Source organism: Hemitrygon akajei, chromosome 27, assembly GCF_048418815.1.
Source record: "Hemitrygon akajei chromosome 27, sHemAka1.3, whole genome shotgun sequence".
Taxonomy (NCBI): domain Eukaryota; kingdom Metazoa; phylum Chordata; class Chondrichthyes; order Myliobatiformes; family Dasyatidae; genus Hemitrygon; species Hemitrygon akajei.
This window is the reverse complement of record NC_133150.1, coordinates 53,778,840-53,799,398: the sequence shown is the minus strand read 5'-3', so window position 1 is coordinate 53,799,398 and position 20,559 is coordinate 53,778,840. Positions and strand designations below refer to the sequence as shown.

At 48.3% G+C, this 20,559-nt stretch overlaps 1 protein-coding gene across 1 annotated transcript in view; it reads left to right on the top strand.

Annotated features, from left to right (window-relative positions):
* Window positions 1-3,072: 3,072 nt before the first annotated feature.
* The window catches only part of LOC140717412 (nectin-4-like), a 100,389-nt gene continuing 82,902 nt past the window's right edge, over window positions 3,073-20,559 (top strand). The window contains 1 exon segment of the mRNA XM_073030959.1: window positions 3,073-3,700. Coding sequence (XP_072887060.1) covers window positions 3,652-3,700 — 49 coding nt within the window. The 5' untranslated portion in view covers window positions 3,073-3,651.

Sequence of the window (20,559 nt, the reverse complement as noted above, 5' to 3'; positions counted from 1 at the left end):
TTTCACTTCAGATCCTATAAAAAGCAAAAGTTTATTTGATTTGTTAGCTATTTCCCCACTTCACCAAATAACATTAAGGGAGAGGGCAGGGAAATGGCGATAGAGGGAGAGAGAAAGAGAAGGAGAGAGAGAGAGAGAAATAAAATGAGGTAGAGTGACAAATGGATGGAAAGAACAAGTGAGGCCAAAGCCAGGGAGTGAAGGGAAGGGAGAGGGAGAAGGAGGTGGGAGAGAGACAGAGGGTGAGAGAGTTTTAAAAAGACAGAGTGGGAAGAAGAGTGGGAATCCTAAAATCTCAGAAAATTTACAATACAGGAATAGTCTTTCAATGTTCATATCGTACAGGAACAGTTCCACCCCCTGTAGCTACACTATCCCACACTGGGTCTGTACCACTGTGGGTCATGGCCCTTCACTCGCTGTGGGGAGGGCCTCTGTCTCTTCCCTATCAGGCAATGTTCCAGACCCCCACCATCTGGGGAAATGCCTTTCCTCCTCTCCCCTCTATCCAAGTCCCTGTTCCTGTAAACCTCTGCATCTGGTCTCAGGGAACTTGCTCCTTCCTATTTGTTTTGGCCAGACCATTCACCATTTCACATCCCTCATCATCTCCTTGCTGCATCCTTTGTTTAAAAGAAAACTTCCCCAGCTTCTCTTGTCTCTCCTCACAGTGACAGTGTTCCAGACACACCAATGTCCTTGTAAATTGACCCCTCCACTCAGCCCCCCACCCTCTCCAGTGTGACCACAGTTCTTCTGGAATGTGGTCAGGCTGGGGTGTAACTAGTGTGGGACACAGCTTTGGTGTCTCATCCCTGATCTTTTCTCTTTCTCAGGAATGAGAATGACCCTTCTAATTCTATGGCTTCTGAGGTGACATCCATTCTTTCCACATCCAATCAGCAAGATAGAATTTGGTACATCATGCCTTCTGTATGTTTAAACTTTAGTGGGTAAATTGGTAAATCTATATATTATTGTCACATGTACTGAGACATAGTGAAAAACTTTGTTTTACACACATTCCAAACAGGTTCATTGCATCAATGCTTGAGGTCGTACAAGGAAAATGTTAACATAGTGCAGAATAAAGTGTTACAGAAAAGCTGCAGTCAGTCCTTGAACATAGTGGTGGCACCTGTTTTCAAACCTTTGTATCTTCTGCCTGATTGGGCTCCATCATGGGCACTAGCCTCCCTAGTATCTAGGACGTCTTCAAGGAGCGATGCCTCAGAAAGCCCGCGTCTTTTAAGGACCCCCATCACCAAGGACATGCCCTCTTCTCATTGCTACCATCTGAGAGGAGGTACAGGAGCCTGAAGGCACACTTAACATTTCAGAAACACCTTCTTCCCCTCCGCCATCAGAGTTCTGAATGGCCATTGAACCCATGAACACTACCAGTCTTGTGGTGGTGGTTGTGGGTTGGGAAAAGAGAATGCCTGGGGTGGGTGGGGTATTTAATTACACTGACTGCTTTGCCCCGGCAGCCGGATCTCCACACGACGTTCCTGCCGTACTGAGGGGCTGGTGTGGTGAATTTTTGCTGAACTCCCGCTCAGTGAGCATGAGGGAGAAGCTGTCCCCGTGTGACCCAGTGCCTGTACAGACAGTCACAAGGCAGCCTTTCCACCAGGAAGGTGGCAGGCTATTTGCTGCTGCCCCTGCAGTGACACCTGGCTTCCCCTTTCCCAGCCCATCCTAATCCCGATGCATCGCTGAAGTGAGCTTCACCTGAGCACCTTCCTGGTCCCAGTCCCGACCAAGGGTGTCGACCCGAAACGACGACGGCTCATGTTCCCCTCGACTCGCTGAGTTTCCCCAGCAGTCGGTGATTCCAGCCTCCGCATCGTGCCACGGCTCCGGGAGGATTGCAGAAGACACCCACAGCCTCGCAGCTAGGACGGGATGCCATCAAGCAATCTACAGCACAGAAACGGGCCCTTTGGCCCATCGTGTCTGTGCCGGCCGCTGTCCCCATCTCTCCTAATCCCATTCCCAGCACTCAGTCCGCACCTTCTTACCTTGGTAATTGACACGCTGGCCCAGACACTCCGGCGTGTGAGAGTTTCTGTTCTCACCATCAGACCCCTCAGGCAGTGCGTTCCAGTTTCCAATCCACCTCGTTACGATCTTCCACCTTTTGGTTTACCTGCACTGCACTTTCTCGGTGTCTGTTAGACTTTATTTTGCATTGTTATTGTTTTACCTTGTTCCACCTCAGCGTATCGTGTGGTGAATTGATCTGCATGAACAGTGTGAAGACAAACTTTTCTGAATCGGGTCTAATATCACCGGCTTATGTCGAGAGATTTGCTGTGTTGTGGCAGCAGTACAATAATAAAACTATATATATAATCACAGAAGTGTGTGTATAAATATTAATCATTGTAGTTTATTTATAATTAAATAAGTTGTGCAAAAAGACTGGTAGTATTCATGGGTTCAATGGCCATTCAGAAATTTGATGGCGGAGGGGAAGAAGGTGTTTCTGAAATGTTAAGTGTGCCTTCAAGCTCCTGTACCTCCTCTCAGATGGTAGCAATGAGAAGAGGGCATGTCCTTGGTGATGGGGGTCCTTAAAAGACGCCGGCTTTCTGAGGCATCGCTCCTTGAAGACGTCCTAGATACTACGGAGGATAGTACCCATGATGGCGCTAAGATATCCTGGAACAGGGTATCTAGGTACATGTGACAATAATAAATTACCAATCTTCTTAAACATTCCCCCTCTTACCCACTCCAAAACTTTTAAATCCAGTCCCCTAAACCATGCCCTCTGATTGAAGACGCCTCTGCTGTGGGACACACTGCCCACGGCCGGCGGGATCGGATGCTGGTTTCCCGAAGATATGCAAGTCGCGATCGAAAGACCGATGTCAGACAAGGCTGTGTGTCCGTGCCAGTATCCCTCACCCCTTCCCACAGCAACCGCGGCTGGGGTGGATGTGAACTGGGATCTGCGGGTGCTGTGTGGGCGCTCTGCCGAGGGTGAGAAAGGGTTAACAGACACCTGCTGTGGCACCTCCCCGTCCCCGCCCTCTCACCCTCGGCCCGCCCATCATTGCCCGGGGCCAGGGCGAACAGGTTGGGCGAGTAAGGGTGCCAAAGTTGAGTGGCAAGCGCAACTGACACACCGACCGACCGACCGACCGGGAACTGTCGGTCCCACGCTCAGCTCCGGTTCCGACACCTCGTCCACCTGTTTCAGCGGATCCCCTCCGGGACAGGGAGCCATTCCCCGAGAACTACCTGTGTCCAGCGTCTCCACTACCTGTCTCTCATTCTCTCCGTTTCATCTCTTTCTCCTCAACTTCTCTTTTTCTTTCTCCCTTTCCTTTCTCCTGTTCTGTCTTCTCTTTCTCTCTCCCCCTCTATCCCCTTTCTATCTCTCATTCTCGTACTCGCAATATATCTTTCTATCTCTGTCTCTGTTCTATTTCTCTCTCACTATTTTTCTTCTACTATCCCTCGCTCCCTCTCTCTCTGTGTCAGCCTCTGTCGCTTTCTTCCTGTCTCTCTCTCAGTCTCCGTCTATCTCTAGCTCGCTCTCTCTGTTGCAAACGGGTAAATCCTGGAGGCTGCTCACTTTGCCCGTCAGCCACGCTCCTGCAGTGTGACCATCCAACGTGCTTGTCCCTCTGCCCAGGGATGGAGAACTGGCTGAGAGCCGTCCTGTTCCTCCTCTTCATCCCCTCAGGTAAGGATCAAAGGGAAGAGGGCCTTGAAGGTTTTGAAGAGGGGGAGGCAGGGGAGAGTGGGATTTGCAGACGAGACGAGAGGGAAGGTTGGGAGGTAGAATCAAGAGGACAGACAAGGGTGGAAAGTAGGAGACAACTGGGGGCGGGGAGGGGAGATCATTGAGAGGGGAAAGAAATGGAGAGACCGGAAGAAGGAAACAGACAGGCAAACAGACAGAAAAACAACATAATTCTGATTAGTCAAGTACCGTGACGTCCCTGTGCATGTTGGATCATGCATAGTGGTGAGGTTGAGATAGCTCACCATCCACCTGTTCCATCTGAAAGCAAAGATGCTGAGTAATAAAGAGAGGTACACAAACGGGTCAGACACAGGGTGAGGCTCCCTCTACACTGTCCCATCACACACTCCCAGGACACGGGTCAGATACAGAGTGAAACTCCCTCTACACTGTCCCATCACACACTCCCAGGACACGGGTCAGATACAGAGTGAAACTCCCTCTACACTGTCCCATCACACACTCCCAGGGCATGGGTCATCACAGTGAAGCTCCCTCTACGCTGTCCCATTAGCTATCACACACTCCCAGGACATGGATCAGACACTGAAGTTCCTACTAGACTATTCCATCAAACATTCCTCTTCCAAAGTTGCAAACACTATGAGAGAGCTGTTTATTCACAAGTGTTATGGGGTGGAGCACAGTATCTCAGTGAGTCCTAATCTGTTTTCATTCTGTGAGGAGCTTTTGTTGTTTCTACGCTCCCTGTATGTCTTTTGCTTTTGGTGGTTGTGTTTAGTGGAAATTAATATGATGATTATATCTCATGCAGAGGGCAGGTTGCAGTGAAATAAGAGGAATTCCCGCATAATAGTATCAAACATAGGCTGTCACAGTGAAACCTACACCTCCTCTCTCCCCTTCATCACCTTCTTGCCCCCAGCCTACCCATGCACCTCCTCTTCCATTCCTGCCCTCAACCACTCACCCACCTCCCCTTCCATTCCTGCCCACAACTACTCACCCACCTCCCCTTCCATTCCTGCCCACAACCACTCACCCACCTCCCCTTCCATTCCTGCCCACAACCACTCACCCACTTCCCCTTCCATTCCTGCCCACAACCACTCACCCACTTCCCCTTCCATTCCTGCCCTCAACCACTCACCCACCTCCCCTTCTATTCCTGCCCACAACCACTCACCCACCTCCCCTTCCATTCCTGCCCACAACCCACTCACCCACCTCCCCTTCCATTCCTGCCCACAACCACTCACCCACTTCCATTCCTGCCCATAACCCACCACTCACCTCCCCTTCCATTCCTGCCCACAACCACTCACCCACCTCCCCTTCCATTCCTGCCCACAACCACTCACCCACCTCCCCTTCCATTCCTGGCCACAACCACTCACCTCCCCTTCAATTCCTGCCCACAACCCACTCATCCACCTCCCCTTCCATTCCTGCCCACAACCACTCACCCATCTCCCCTTCCATTCCTGGCCACAACCACCCACCTCCTGTTCCATTCCTGCCCACAACCACTCACCCACCTCCCCTTCCATTCCTGGCCACAACCACTCACCTCCCCTTCCATTCCTGGCCACAACCACCCACCTCCTGTTCCATTCCTGCCCACAACCACTCACCCACCTCCCCTTCCATTCCTGGCCACAACCACTCACCTCCCCTTCCATTCCTGACCACAACCACCCACCTCCCGTTCCATTCCTGTCCCTAATCACTCACTCACCTCCCCTTCCATTCCTGCCCACAACCACACACCCATCTTCCACACCTTCCCTTCCTTCCTTATTTCCAAACCACCTTCCCTCCTATCCCCCATCCACCTTGCCTTCCCCCACCCTTCTCCTTTTCCCTCCCTGTCCCCCTAACCTCTCTGAAGGTTAACTTGCAGGTTGAGTCAGTGGTGAGGAAGGCAAATGCAATGTCAGCATTCATTTCAAGGGATTAGAATATAAAAGCAAGGATGTTAAGCTGAGGTATTGATCTGACTGCACTTGGAGCAGTTTTGGGCACCTTATATAAGAAAGATTGTGCTGGCATTGGAGAGGGTCCAGAGGAGATTTATGAGAATTATCCCGGGAATGAAAGGATTAATGTATGGGGAATTTTTAATGGCCTTTTGTCTGAACTTGCTGGAGTTCAGAAGAATGATAGACAATCTCATTGAAACATTAAATATTGAAAGGGCTAGACGGAGTTGGTGTGGAGAGAATGTTTTCTACAGTGAGGGAGTCTAGGACCGGAGGGCACAGCCTCAGGATGGAGGAACGGAGATGAGGGGGAATAACTTCAGCCAGAGGGTGATGAGACTGTGGAATTCATCGCCACATGTGGCTGTGGAAGGCAAGTCATTGAGTGTATTTAAAGCTGAGGTTGATAGGTTCTTGATTAGACCATAAGACGTAGGAGCAGAATTCAGCTTGTTGTCAGTTTCACCATTCCATCATTGCTAATTTATTATCCTTCTCAACTGATCAAGAACCTTTTAAGACCATAAAGATTAGTCAGGGCATCACAGGTTACACGGGGAAAGCAGGAGAATGGGATTCAGAGGGATAATAAATCAGCCATGATGGAATAGAATGGTGGAGCAGACGATGGTCTGGAAAGCCAAATTTTGCTCATATCTTATTATCTTATCCTTCTCACCACCAACCCCCACCACGCCGTCCACTCACCGATCTCCCAGTTCCCCAACCTCCTATTGCGCCATGCTGGAGAATGGTGTTATAGGAAGAATGTGATTAAACTGGAACGAATGGGCAGGATGGGGGGTGGGGCTGAGTATTTACAAGGATGTTGATGTTGCCGAGACTTAAGGGACTGAGTTACAGGGAGAGATTGGACAGGCTGAAGGAGGAGACTGAAGGGTGATCTCATAAAAGTATATAAAATCATGTGGAGCAGAGATTAGGTGAGTGTAATTTTCCATCCATTAGGAAATCGAAAACCGGGAGACAAAATTTTAAGGTGAGAGGTGAAATTTTTAATAAGAAACTGAGGGACAACGTTTGTCACACAGTGGGTGGTGGATAAATAGAACCAAAAGAGTGTTTAAAGCAGGTACACTACAATAGGTACTTTGAGAAATCTGTGGAAGGGAAATGGATCACAAGAGTTTCGAGGGATATGGGCCAGGTGTTGGGGAACAGAGTTAGCATGACTTGCTCAGCATGGGTATGGATGGGCTGATGGGTCCTTTTCCATGCTGTACAACTGCACGATTAACCCGCACCTCCCTGTCACCTCACCCTGGTTGTCTGAGGGTCTGCTCTCCATGGACACAGTCCGGTTCCCCTGACACCCCTGCTTTGTGGGATTCTGTGACTAAACAGCGGGCTGATCTCTGCACCCCTCCCACCCCAGCACTGATGGGAGAATGGGTAGTCTCTCCCGCGTCCCGAGGGTGTGTGTTCAGTGCCCTTTCACCCGGGCAGATGTGGGATAGGTGCCGTTCTTTGGAAATGCGAGCACACAGGATAGGATGGGACTTGACAGGACAGGACTTGCTGAGTTTGGCAGCCAGCCCAGGACTTGCCAGCTAGCTCCAACCCACAAGTTTCCCACAGGTGTCAGCGAATCACAGCTCAACACAGGAACCCCGATTACATCGAGGGGGGGCTGCAATAGGCATGCTACTACCTCACCAGCCCCATCACTGACCACCCAATCTGTCCCTCCCTCACTGCCCCTGTCACAGTACAGTGCTCCCTCACTGACCCTCTCTCACCACCCCTTTCATGGCATAAGACTCCCTCACTGCCCCTGTCACAGCACGGTGCTCCCTCACTGCCCCTCTTTCACCTCTGCTCTCACCATCCCTCCCACAGCGCGGGGCACCCTCACTGCCTTTCCTACAGTGTTGCATTCTCTCCACACCACATTACAGATTTATCCTGTCCAATCAGGTACATGCTGTTGTTTACATGTCATTCGTTATTTGTCATTTCTGAATTGGTTTTGGTTTCACCGTGACCTTGGAGATGAGTTTGAAATGTATTGTACACACTGCTCGACATTCTTGTTTGACTGCTTTATCCAACCTCATTCTCAAACCATGCTCCAGGAAAGAGGGAGGGAGATGGATGGAGGAAACGAGGGAGGGAGGAAGAGAGGTGGGTGGAGAGAGAGAGGAGAGAGGTGGATGGAGAGAGGGAGGGAGGTAGATGGAAGGAACGAGAGAGAGTGAGGGAACACGAGATCACAGACGCTGGAATCTGAAAAATGCTGCAGAAACTCAGTAGGTCAGGCAGCATCTGTGGGAGGATTGTGTGTGTGTGTGTGTGTGTGTGTGTGTGTGTGTGTGTGTGTGTGTGTGTGTGTGTGTGTGTGTGTGTGTGTGTGTGTGTGTGTGTGTGTGTGTGTGTGTGTGTGTGTGTGAGAGAGAGAGAGAGAGATAGATGTACAGGTTTAGTGAGACTTACATTCGTGACATGGGCAGAGTCCTGAAAGAAATGTTGATATGCAAAGCCAGGATTTTGTCCAAGGTTACTGTGGGAAGGTGAGACCCTGGTGTGATGAGGACAGGGATGAGTTGGGAAGTCTTTTCATGCATCTACAATCTGCTGAGAGGTGGAGAGCAAAACCAGGGTGCCGGAATGGGTGAGGCTACTGCCCTGCGCTCCCAAGGCCTGAGTTTGTTCCTGACTTTTGGTGTTGATGTGTGAAGTTTGCACTTTCTGCTGTGCTGCGGAGAATGTTGGGATCAATATAGTCTGAATTGTAAATAAGTGGTCAATGGAATCATTGGGCTGAGGGGCTCAATGAATCCAGGAGTCCCAGACCAGAGTGATGGGGGGACGGAGAGACGGCCAAAAGAGAAAAGATGTGGGGAGAGTGGGAAGTGGGAAGTATGGAGAGGGAGAAGGAAAGGGGGTGGTAAGAGAATGGGGAGAGAGAGGGGAGAAAAGAGAGGGAGAGGGGAACTGAGAGGATTGAGATGAGGATAGGAGAGTGAGAGGGGAGAGAAGGTGTGAGAGAGAGAGGGTGAGAGAGAGAGAGAGAAGGGGAGGACAGACAGACTCCCACAGCGTGAGCTGACATCACTAAGCCTGCGGTGAATGTGGAATGGGGCGTGTCAGCAATTTGCTTACACACAGGTTCTTGTTGAATCTTTGTCCCTTTGTTTTACTCAGGGTGAGGTGGGCACCAGATGAAGCCACCATGAAGTCTTTCCCCAATTAACAATCCCACAAACCCACCTCTAGTTTAGAACACACAGACAGCTGAGATAAAACAAGTACAGTACAGTTCTCACAACAGACCATAAAAAAACTCGGCAGCGTGTGAGGGAAAATGTGTCAGTACACAGCAACATCACACCTTACAAAGAAATCTCCCTGTACCCTGTCCCACCACACACTCCCTCTACACTGTCAAATCACACACTCCCTCTACACTGTCCCACCACACACTCCCTCTACACCGTCCCACCACACACTCCCTCTACACTGTCCCACCACACACTCCCTCTACACCGTCCCACCACACACTCCCTCTACACCGTCCCACCACACACTCCCTCTACACTGTCAAATCACACACTCCCTCTACACCGTCCCACCACACACTCCCTCTACACCGTCCCACCACACACTCCCTCTACACTGTCAAATCACACACTCCCTCTTACACTGTCCCACCACACACTCCCTCTACACCGTCCCACCACACACTCCCTCTACACTGTCAAATCACACACTCCCTCTACACTGTCCCACCACACACTCCCTCTACACTGTCAAATCACACACTCCCTCTACACTGTCCCACCACACACTCCCTCTACACTGTCAAATCACACACTCCCTCTACACTGTCCCACCACACACTCCCTCTACACTGTCCCACCACACACTCCCTCTACACCGTCCCACCACACACTCCCTCTACCCTGTCCCATCACACACTCCTTCTACACTATCCATCGCACAACGCACACTCCCAGGATCAGACACAGAGTGATACTCCCTCTAAACAGTCCAATCACACACTCCCTCTACCCTGCCCTACGAGATACTCCCATTACTCTGTCCCATAACACACTCCCAGGGCTCGCGTCAGACACAGAGTGGAACTCTACACTGTCCCATCACACACTTCCAGGGTACGGGTCAGACACAGAGTGAAGCTCCCTCTACACTGTCCCATCACACACTCCCAGGGTACGGGTCAGACACAGAGTGAAGCTCCCTCTACACTGTCATGAGTACACCATAGAAACAGGCCCTTCTGCCCAACTGGTCCATGCTGAGCAAGGTACTGACCTGAGCCTCTCATCTGCTTACATTTAGTCAATATCCCTCTATAACTTACCTATTGATGAACCTGTCCACTGTAAAGATTTAAAGATGTGATTGTACTGGCCTCTACCACTTTCTCTGGCAGCTCGTTGCAGATAGCTGACACTCTGGAGAAACTGTCCCTCACGTCCATTTTTAATCTTTCCTCCCTCACCTTAAACCTGTTCCTTATCCTGCAAAAGTGACTTGTGCCCACTCACCTTGTCCATATTCCTCATGAAGCATATAAGGTTACCCCTCAGCCTCCTTTGCTTTATAAGAAAAGTTCTTGGCTATCCAATATCTCCTCAGAACTCTAATGCTCCAGCCCTGATAAGGTCTTCATATATCCTTCCTATGGCTGGGCGAGGAGGACAGCCACAAACTCCAGGTGTGGCCTCATCCAAATCTGCACAGCTGTTACAAAACATACCAACTTGTATTCAGAGCCCTAACTCATGAAATGTGTGTGCCAAATACCCTTCAGCATCCTGTCTACTTGTGTTTTCAATTTCAGGGTGCTATGTACTTGTACTTTTTGGCCTTTCTGTTCTGTATTGCATGTCCAGATCCCACCATTCACCGCACAAATCTTGCCCTGGTTACGTTCACAAAATATATCACTTCATACCTCTCTGAGTTAAATCCCATCTGGCTTTCTTTGCCCTCTTTCACAGTTGATCTCAGTCTTGTTGTAACCTTTGACAATCTCTTCACTGTTCAGCGCACAGTGTCCCCACAAATCATGGCACATACATTCTCATTCAAATTGCGTGTCTTTGCCGGCCTTCTTCACAAAGACACAACACTCACCACTCTCCAGTACCTCACTGTGACTAAGCTGATGTAAGCATAGAATCATAGAAAACCCCAGCACAGAAACAGGCCCTTTGGCCCATTGAGTCCATGCTGAACCATTAATCTGCCTATGCCAATGACTTGCATGTGGACCATAGCCCTCCATACCCCTCCCATCCATGTACCTTTCCAAATTTATCTTAAATATTGAAATCGACCCCACATCCACCACTTGCTAGTTCCACACTCTCAGAACCTTCTGAGTGACGAAGATTCCCCTCGTGCTCCTCTTAAACTTATCGTCTTTCACCTTTAACCCATAACTTCTAGTTCTAGTTTAACTCAACCTCAGTGACAAAAGCTGCTTGCATTTGTCCTACAATACTCCTCATAATTTTGTATACCTCTATCAAATCTCCTCTCAGTCTTCTTTCTAAAGAATACTTTCCTAACTTATTCAATCTTTCCTTATAGCTCAGGTCCACAAGTCCTGACAATATCCTTGCAAGTTTTCTCTGTGCTCTTTCAACCTTATTTACATCTTTCCTGTGACCAAATTGACACATTCCAAATTAGGCCTCTCCATTTTCTTATACAATTTCAACATAAAATTCCAATTCCTGTATTCAGTATATTGATTTATGAAGGTCAATATGGCAAAAGCTTTTTTACAACCCTGTCAATCTATTTATTAATTATTGTGCTGCCCTACACTGTTTTGTGCTCTTTATGTAGCCCTGTGCAGGTCTGTAGTCTAGTGCAGTTTTTATGTTGTTTTATGTAGTTTAGTGTAGCCTTGTGTTGTCTCACATAGTCTGGTGTAGTTTTATGTTGTTTCATGTAGCACCAGGGTCCTGGAGGAACGTTGTTTCGTTTTTACTGTATACTGTACCAGCAGTTTGTGGTCGAAATGACAATAAACTTGACTTGACTTGACTTGAATCTGTGATGTCACCATCAAGGAATTATGGATCTATATTCCCAGATCCCTCTGTTCTACCACACCTTTCAGTTCCCAACTGCTCACTGTGTAAGACCAAACCTGCTTGGTCCTCTCAAAGTGCAACACCTGACCTACTGTATGTCTGAATTAAATTCCATCATCCATTTTTCCAGCTAATTCAGATTCTGCTGCAAGCTTTGATAGTCTTCCTCGCTGTCCTCTACACCCCCAATCTTGGTGTCATCTGCAAATTTGCTGATCCAATTGACTACATTACCATCCAGATCATTGATGTAGGTGACAAACAACAATGGGCCCAGCACCGATCCCTGTGGCATGACACTGGTCACAGACCTCCAGTTAGAGAGGTGATCATTTACCTCTCTCTGGCTTCTTCCATGAAACCAATGTCTACTCCAATTTACTACCTCAACTTGTGTGCCAAGCAACAGAACCTTCTTGAGCAACCTCCCATGCGGAACCTTGTCAAAGTCCATGTAGACGATACCTACTGCCTTGCTTTCATTAACTTTCCTGGTAGTTTTCTTGAGAAGCTCTATAAGATTGGTTAGACACAATCTACCATACACAAAGCCAAGCTGACTATCCTTAATCAGTCCCTGTCTATCCAAATAGTCATGTATCCGGCTCCTTAGAATACCTTCCAATAACTTCCGCACTCCTGATGTCAGTCTCACCAGCTTATAATTTCCTGGTTTATTCTTAGAGCAGTTCTTGAACAGTAGAACAACATTAGCTATCCTTCAATCCACTGGTACCACACACACAGGCAAGGATGTTTTAAATATCTCTCCTAGGGCCATGAAATTTCTACACTATACTCCACCAGGGTCCAAGGGTACAGCTTGTCAGACCCTGGGGATTTATCCACCTTAATTTGCTTCAAGACAGCAAGCAGCAAGCTCTGTAATCTGTTTACGTTCTAAGAACTCACTGCTGCTTTGCCTCAGCTCTATAGACTTTGCCCTTTTCCCAATAAATACAGGTGCAAAAAAACCCATTTAAAATCTCCCCCATCTCTTTCACATAATCAGCACTCTGGTCTTCCAATGGATCAATTTTGTCCCTTGCAATCCTTTTGTTCTTAATATATCTGTAGCATCCCAAAGGATTCTCCTTCATCTTGTCTGCTAGGGCAACCTCTTGCCTTCTTTTTGCCCTGCTGATTTCTTTCTTGCATTTCTTATACTGCATAATCACCTGGTTTGTTCCTGCCGCCGCTACCTGCTATGCAGCTTCTTCTTTTTCTTAATCAGAGCCTCAATATCTCTTGAAAACCAAGGTTCCGTAAACCTGTTATCCCTGCCTTTTACTCTGACAGGCACGCACAAGCTTTGTAGTTTCAAAATTGCACTTTTGAAGGCCTCCCACTTACTAAGTACACCCTTGCCAGAAAACAGCCTGTTCCAACCCACACTTGACAGAACCTTTCTGAAAGTATCAGAACTGCTTGGACCCAGCACTGTCTTCCCTGGCTTCCCATAGTGTCTGAGTAGATGCTTGTTCAGGCCTCTATACACTTTACGACTGCACCTCCTCCTCTATGTTGCAGGACATTACTGTCCTCTTCCCTGAACTCCCCAGTTCCCATGTCCTCTGTACAGTCAATTCAGACAATTCATTTTGGAGCAGAAGAAATCCTGCAGATGCTGGAAAACACATACAAAGTGCTGGAGGAAGTCATCAGGCCAAGCAGTATCTATGGAGCGTTAACAATTTAGGCTAAGGCCCTTCATTTAGCACCTTGCTCCTCTTCTGGTACGCCACACACAGATGACTATGCTGATGTTTAAGGGGACCTATACTCTCTCGAGTTACCCTCTTGCTCTTAAATAATTCTTGTAGAATTTTTTAGGGTTCTCCTTAAATGGCAAAGCAATCACATGTCCTCTTTATAACTTCCTGATTTCTCTCCTGTGTACTCCTGTAGCCCTTGTACTTCTGAAAACATTTACTTGATCACGGTAGTTTATGCCTGATCCAGGCCATTCCTTATTCCTGAACAGACCCTCAATATCTTCACCCAACCTGCCAGCCATGCTCTTTTCACAGGAACATGCTGGCCCTGAACTCTCCCTATTTCCACTTTTAAAAGCTTCCTGCTTGCCAGACACCCCTGTACCTTTATTTCCAGTCTCACACTCCCAGGGCACAGGTCAGACACAGAGTGAAACTCCCTCTGCACTGTCCCATCACACACTCCCAGGGCACAGGTCAGACACAGAGTGAAGCTCCCTCTGCACTGTCCCATCACACACTCCCAGGGCACGGGTCACACACAGAGTGAAACTCCCTCTGCACTGTCCCATCACACACTCCCAGGGCATGGCTTGGACACAGTGTGAAGCTGACATTTGATAAGGTTCTGCATGGAAGATGGTCCAGAAGTTTATAGGATCTAAGCTGGGTTGTCAAATTGAATCCATAAATAGTTTTGTGATTGGGATCTTCTTCCTTAAGTTGAGTCAGTCTGGAACTACAGAAGTGAGGTGCAGAAGGAAAAACTGAAAGTGGCAAATGCTTTACATGGAATCTGGTGGGTGTATGGGATGTGGAAGTAACAGAGATGGATTCGGTGAACATGTTTAAAGGATGTTTGGACAGGAAGATAGATAAGGATGCTTAGAGGGATCTTGTCCAAATGCAGGCAAATGGGTCTAGCTTGGGAAACAGGAGTGAGTTGGGCTGAACTCGGGGAATGAAGGAGAGAGTGTAGGAGGGTGGAATCTCCTCGCAGCCTCAGTCCCCACCTCCGTCTTCTGTGAAGGTTTCATTTGGCATTGTATTCTGCAAAGATATTCAAGGATGGGGTTTAAACTGTGAACGGTCGGGATGTGAGGAATGATCCAGTGGCATCACAGGTAGAGAGGACAGTGAAGAAGGTTTTTGGCACACTGACCTGCTTCATCCAGCACACTCGGTATAGAAGTTGGGATGGTAAGTTGCAGTTTTGCAAGATGTTGGTGAGGCGGTATTTGTAATATTGTTGGTCATTGTTGTGTAGGAAAACTGGAAAGTGTACAGAGGAGATTCATGAGAATTTTGCAAGGTGTCGGGGGACTGAGTTATGGAAAGGCTGAGCAGGTAGAGACTGATTCACCAGGCATAGGAGAATGAGGGATGACCTTATTGAGGTGTGTAAAATCATGAGGGGCATAGATAGAGTGAATGCACACAGCCTTTTTCCCAGGGTTGGCAAATCAAGAAACAGAGGGCACAATTTTAAGATGAGAGTGTACAGATTTAATTGGAACCTGAGTGGCAACTTTTTCAGCCAGAGACGGGTTGGTATATAGGACGGGCTGCCCGAGGAAGTGGTTGAGGCAGATACATTTACAACATTTAAGTGGTACTTGGGCATGCACATGAGTAGGAATGATTTAGGGCAGGGGCTCCTAACTATTTTTATGCCATGGAGCCTTACCATGAACCAAGGGATCTGTGGAGCCCGGCGTGGGAACCCCTGTTCTGAAGAAATATGGGCCAAGCATGGGGAAATGAAACTAGCATGCTGCCAGTCTTGCTCAGTATGGGCCAGTTGAGCCCAAGGTCCTGGTTCCATGCTGTATGACTCTGTGACTGGGAGGAATTTAATCCCAACCAGTGCATTGGGACCGGGCAGTGGAGTGAGAGGCAGCAGAGTGAAAGGGCTTTGGCTCAACGGGACGAGGTGAGGCAGTTGTTGATTGCTAAAGGAGGTAGTGTGTGCGTGAGGCCAGTTTTCTGTGGTCGGTGTCAGATGTGGGAGGTCCTGGAGTCTCCCGGCGTCCTGGACGGCCACGTCTGCACCCGGTGCATCGAGATGCAACTCCTAAGGGACCGTGTTAGGGAACTGGAGCTGCAGCTCGATGACCTTCGTCTGGTCAGGGAGAGTGAGGAGGTGATAGAGAGGAGTTACAGACAGGTAGTCACTCCGGGGCCACGGGGGGACAGAGAAATGGGTCACAGTCAGGAGAGGGAAGGGGAAGAGTCAGGTACTAGAGAGTACCCCTGTGGCTGTACCCCTTGACAATAAGTACTCCTGTTTGAGTACTGTTGGGGGGGTACAGCCTACCTGGGAGAAGTGACAGTGGCCATGCCTCTGGCACAGAGTCTGGCCCTGTGGCTCAGAAGGGTAAGGAGAGGAAGAGGAAGGCAGTAATGATAGGGGACTCTATAGTCAGGGGTTCCGACAGGCGATTCTGTGGATGCAGGAAAGAAACATGGATGGTAGTTTGCCTCCCAGGTGCCAGGGTCCGGGATGTTTCTGATCGCGTCCAAGATATCCTGTGGTAAGAGGGAGAGCAGTCAGAGGTTGTGGTACATATCGGTACCAATGACATAGGTAGGAAAAGGGAAGAGGTCCTGAAGGAAGACTACAGGGAGTTAGGAAGGAAGTTGAAAAGCAGGACCTCAAAGGTAGTAATCTTGGGATTACTGTCTGTGCCACGAGACAGTGAGAATAGGAAAAGAATGAGGTGGAGGATAAATGCGTGGCTGAGGAATTGGAGCAGGGGGCAGGGATTCAGATTTCTGGATCATCGGGACCTCCTTTGGGGTGGATGTGACCTGTACAAAAAGGATGGGTTGCACTTGAATCCCGGGGGACCCATATCCTGGTGGGCAGGTTTGATAGAGCTGTTGGGGAGGGTTTAAACTAGTTTGGCAGGGGGGTGTGAATCAGAATGTGAGTGCAGGGATTAAGGTAGAAGGACAAGGGCATGATGCTAAGAGTTCAGAGTTGATGAGGAAGGACAGGCAGGGGACAGAACATAATTGTAGCCAGTTAAAGGGGTTGAAATGTGTCTATTTCAATGCTAGGAGTATTAGGAACAAGGAAGATGAACTTAGAGCATGGATTAGTACGTGGAACTACGATGTTGTGGCCGTTACTGAAACTTGGTTGGAGGAAGGGGAGGATTGGATGATGCAGATCCCGGGGTTCAGGTGTTTTAAAAGGAATAGGATGGGAGGTAGAAAAGGGGGGGGGGGAGTGGCATTGCTGGTCAGGGATAGTATCACGTCTATAGAAAGGGAGGACGCTGCAGAAGGAGTGTCCACAGAGTCAGTCTGGGTGGAAGTCAGAAACAGGAAGGGATCAATCACTGTGCTGGGAGTAGTCTGTAGGCCCCCAAATAGCCCTCAGGACACTGAGGAGCAGATAAGCAGGCAGATTTTAGAATGGTGCAGGAAATACAGGGTAGTAATTATGGGTGATTTCAACTTCCCTCATATTGACTGGCACCTCCTGAGTGCAAGGGGGATAGATGGGGCTGAATTTGTTAGGTGTGTTCAAGAAGGATTCCTGACACAGTATGTGGACTGGCCAACGAGTGGAGAGGCTATACTGGATCTAGTTCTGGGTAATGAACCTGGTCAGGTGACAGACCTCTTGGTGGGGGAGCATTTTGGTGAGAGTGACCACAACTCCCTTAGCTTCAGCATAGCTATGGAAAGGGATAAAATCAAATGAAGTGGTAAAGTGCTTAACTGGGGAAGGGCTAACTTTGAAGGGATGAGGCAGGAACTAGCGAGAGTAAATTGGAAACAGATGTTCAAAGGGGAAAGCACAGAAGTAATGTGGGAGAAGTTTAGGGACTATTTGAGCTGGGTTCAGGATAGGTTTTTCCCACTGAGGCAAGGAAAAATAGTAGGAAAAGGGAACCGTGGCTGACGAAACATGTGAGGCAACTCGTCAAGAGGAAAAAGGAAGCATATGTTAGGTATAAGAAGCAGGAAGTAGGAGGCACTTATGAGAAATATAGGGTAGCCAGGAAGGAGCTAAAGAAAGGTCTTAGGAGAGCTCGAAGGGGGCATGAGAAGGCCTTGGCATGTAGAATTAAGGAGAACCCCAAGGCATTCTATGTGTATGTGAAGAATAGGAGGGTGACGAGAACGAAGGTGGGACTGCTAAAGGATAAAGAGGGCAACATATGCCTGGAGACAGAGGAGGTTGGGGAGGTCCTAAATGAATACTTTGCTTCAGTATTCACAAGTGAAAAGGATTTGATCAGGATGAGGTCGAAGTAGAGCGGGCCTGTGTGCTGGACAATGTGGAGATTAAGGAAGAAGTGCTGGATCTTCTTAAAAACATTAAGATTGATAAATCCCCAGGGCCGGATATGATACACCACAGGTTGTTGTGGGAATTGAGAGAAGAGATCGCAGGAGAATTAGCTATGATCTTTGAATTCTCTTTGGCTGCAGGGGAAGTGCCGGAGGACTGGAGAATGGCAAATGTAGTTCCCTTGTTTAAAAAAGGTAATAGGGAGAAACCTTGGAATTATAGACTGGTGAGTCTTACGTCGGTGGTATGCAAACTACTGGAAAAGGTTCTTAAGGATAGGATCTACGAACATTTGAAGAAGTACAGTCTACTCATGGATAGTCAACATGGCTTTGTGAAGGGAAGATCGTGCCTCACGAGCCTGATTGAGTTTTTTGAAGAAGTAACAAAAGAAATTGATGAGGGTAGGGCAGTGGAATGTGGTCTACATGGACTTTAGCAAAGCATTTGACAAGGTCCCTCATGAGAGACTCATCCAGAAAGTCATGAGGCATGGGATAAGTGGAACCTTGGCTGTTTGGATAAAAAATTGGCTTAAAGGAAGAAAGAAGAGGGTAGTTGTGGAAGGAAAGTATTCTGCCTGGAGGTTGGTGACTAGTGGAGTGCTGCATGGATCTGTCCTGGGACCCCTGCTATTTGTGATTTTTATAAATGACCTGGATATAGAGGCGGAAGGATGGGTGAGTAAGTTTGCGGATGACACGAAGATTGGAGGTGTTGTGGATGGAGCTGTAGGTTGTCGAAAGTTACAAGAGGATATAGACAAGCTGCAGAGTTGGGCAGAAAAATGGCAGATGGAGTTCAATCTGGACAAATGTGAGGTGATGCATTTTGGAAGGACAAATCAGAAGACTGAGTACAGGATTAATGGTCAGTTACTTAAGAGTGTGGATGAACAAAGGGACTTTGGAGTTCAAATCCATACATCTGTAACACTTACCCAAAAGGCTGGTATATGTCTAGGGGAAAAGGAGATCCAGCCACACACCAACCCACCTCCCTTACACGCAGGTGCTGTGAGAATCGAGTTTATGCCTCGCGCCGCCCATCGTATCAACTTCACACCAAATACCGTTATGAAATACACTTTATAGAGTTTACTAACATTAACTAAAGAAGTATTAGGCAATACAATATATATATACAAGGAAAGAAAAAAACAAAAGGCGCCAACTTTTCAAAGTTCAGTCAGTGTAGTGCACATCGTAGGAGCTCAATCAACGAATCATCCGACTGCCACTCGTCGCACCTGGGACCACCCCGGTGGTCTTACGAGCAGTCCAGCACCCGTCCACCTTCCTCGTCCGTCTTCCTCCCGACTCTCTTCACACCAAAAAGCCCCCGAAACCCCTCCCCCAAGTTCCCAGCCTCACAAAACACAATAACATGCCCCATTGATTAACAAATGAATACAATTACCATATCAGCCATTCTAAAGCGAAACAACGGCGAGAGAAACACTTATCAGACAAAGAAACATTCCTACTCGTAACAACCCAAAGAAGCCATTTTGAGTAACATACACAGGACATTGTACACATCCCTCAAGGTCGCTGCACAGGTTGATAGGGTGTTTAAGAAGGCCTATGGGATGCTAGGCTTCATTAACAGGGGGATTGAGTTCAAGAGTAGAGAGGTCATGTTGCAACTCTACAAATCTCTGGTGAGACCGCACTTAGAGTATTGTGCTCAATTCTGGTCACCTCATTATAGGAAGGATGTGGAAGCTATGGAGAGGATGCAGAGGAGATTTACCAGGATGTTGCCTGGATTGGAGAACAAGTCATATGAAGCAAGGTTAGCAGAGCTGGGACTTTTTTCTTTGGAGCATAGAAGAATGAGAGGGGACGATAGAGGTCTACAAGATTATGATAGGCATAGATAGGGTGGATAGTCAGTACCTGTTTCCCAGGGCACCAATAGCAAACACTAGAGGGCATATGTACAAAATTAAGGGAGGGAAGTTTAGGGGAGACATCAGGGGTAAGTTTTTTACACAGAGGGTTGTGAGTGCCTGGAATGACTTGCCAGGGATGGTGGTGGAGGCTAAAACATTAGGGGTATTTAAGCACCTCTTGCACAGGCACATGGATGAAAGAAAAATGGAGGGTTAGGGGGTAATGTGGGTTTAGTACTTTTTTTTAAGGATTATATGGGTCGGCACAACATGGAGGGCTGAAGGGCCTGTACTGTGCTGTAGTGTTCTATGGTTCTATGGTTCTAAGATGCTGTATTTTGGGATGTCAAGAAGGAATGCTGATGAACAGAAAGAGCCTGGATATGGGGACAGACAGTTATGAAGAAGGCATATAGCAAATTTGTGTTCACAGGCTGTGGCTTGGAACGTAAGAGTCTCAGCACTGCATGGCTGCTCGAGAGAAAAATGGTTCAGGAGCTCAGACCGCCACATGAATTTCCAGTTCAGTCATATGGATCACCGTGCGCAGATCCGGTTCGGTCACACGGATCACCGTGCGCAGATCCGGTTCGATCGTACGGATCACCATGCGCAGATCCGGTTCTATCGTACGGATCACCGTGCGCAGATCTGGTTCGGTCACACGGATCACCGTGCGCAGATCCGGTTCGATCGTACGGATCACCGTGCGCAGATCCGGTTCGGTCACATGGATCACCGTGCGCAGATCCGGTTCTATCGTACGGATCACCGTGCGCAGATCCGGTTCGGTCACACGGATCACCGTACGCACATCTGGTTCGGTCACACGGATCA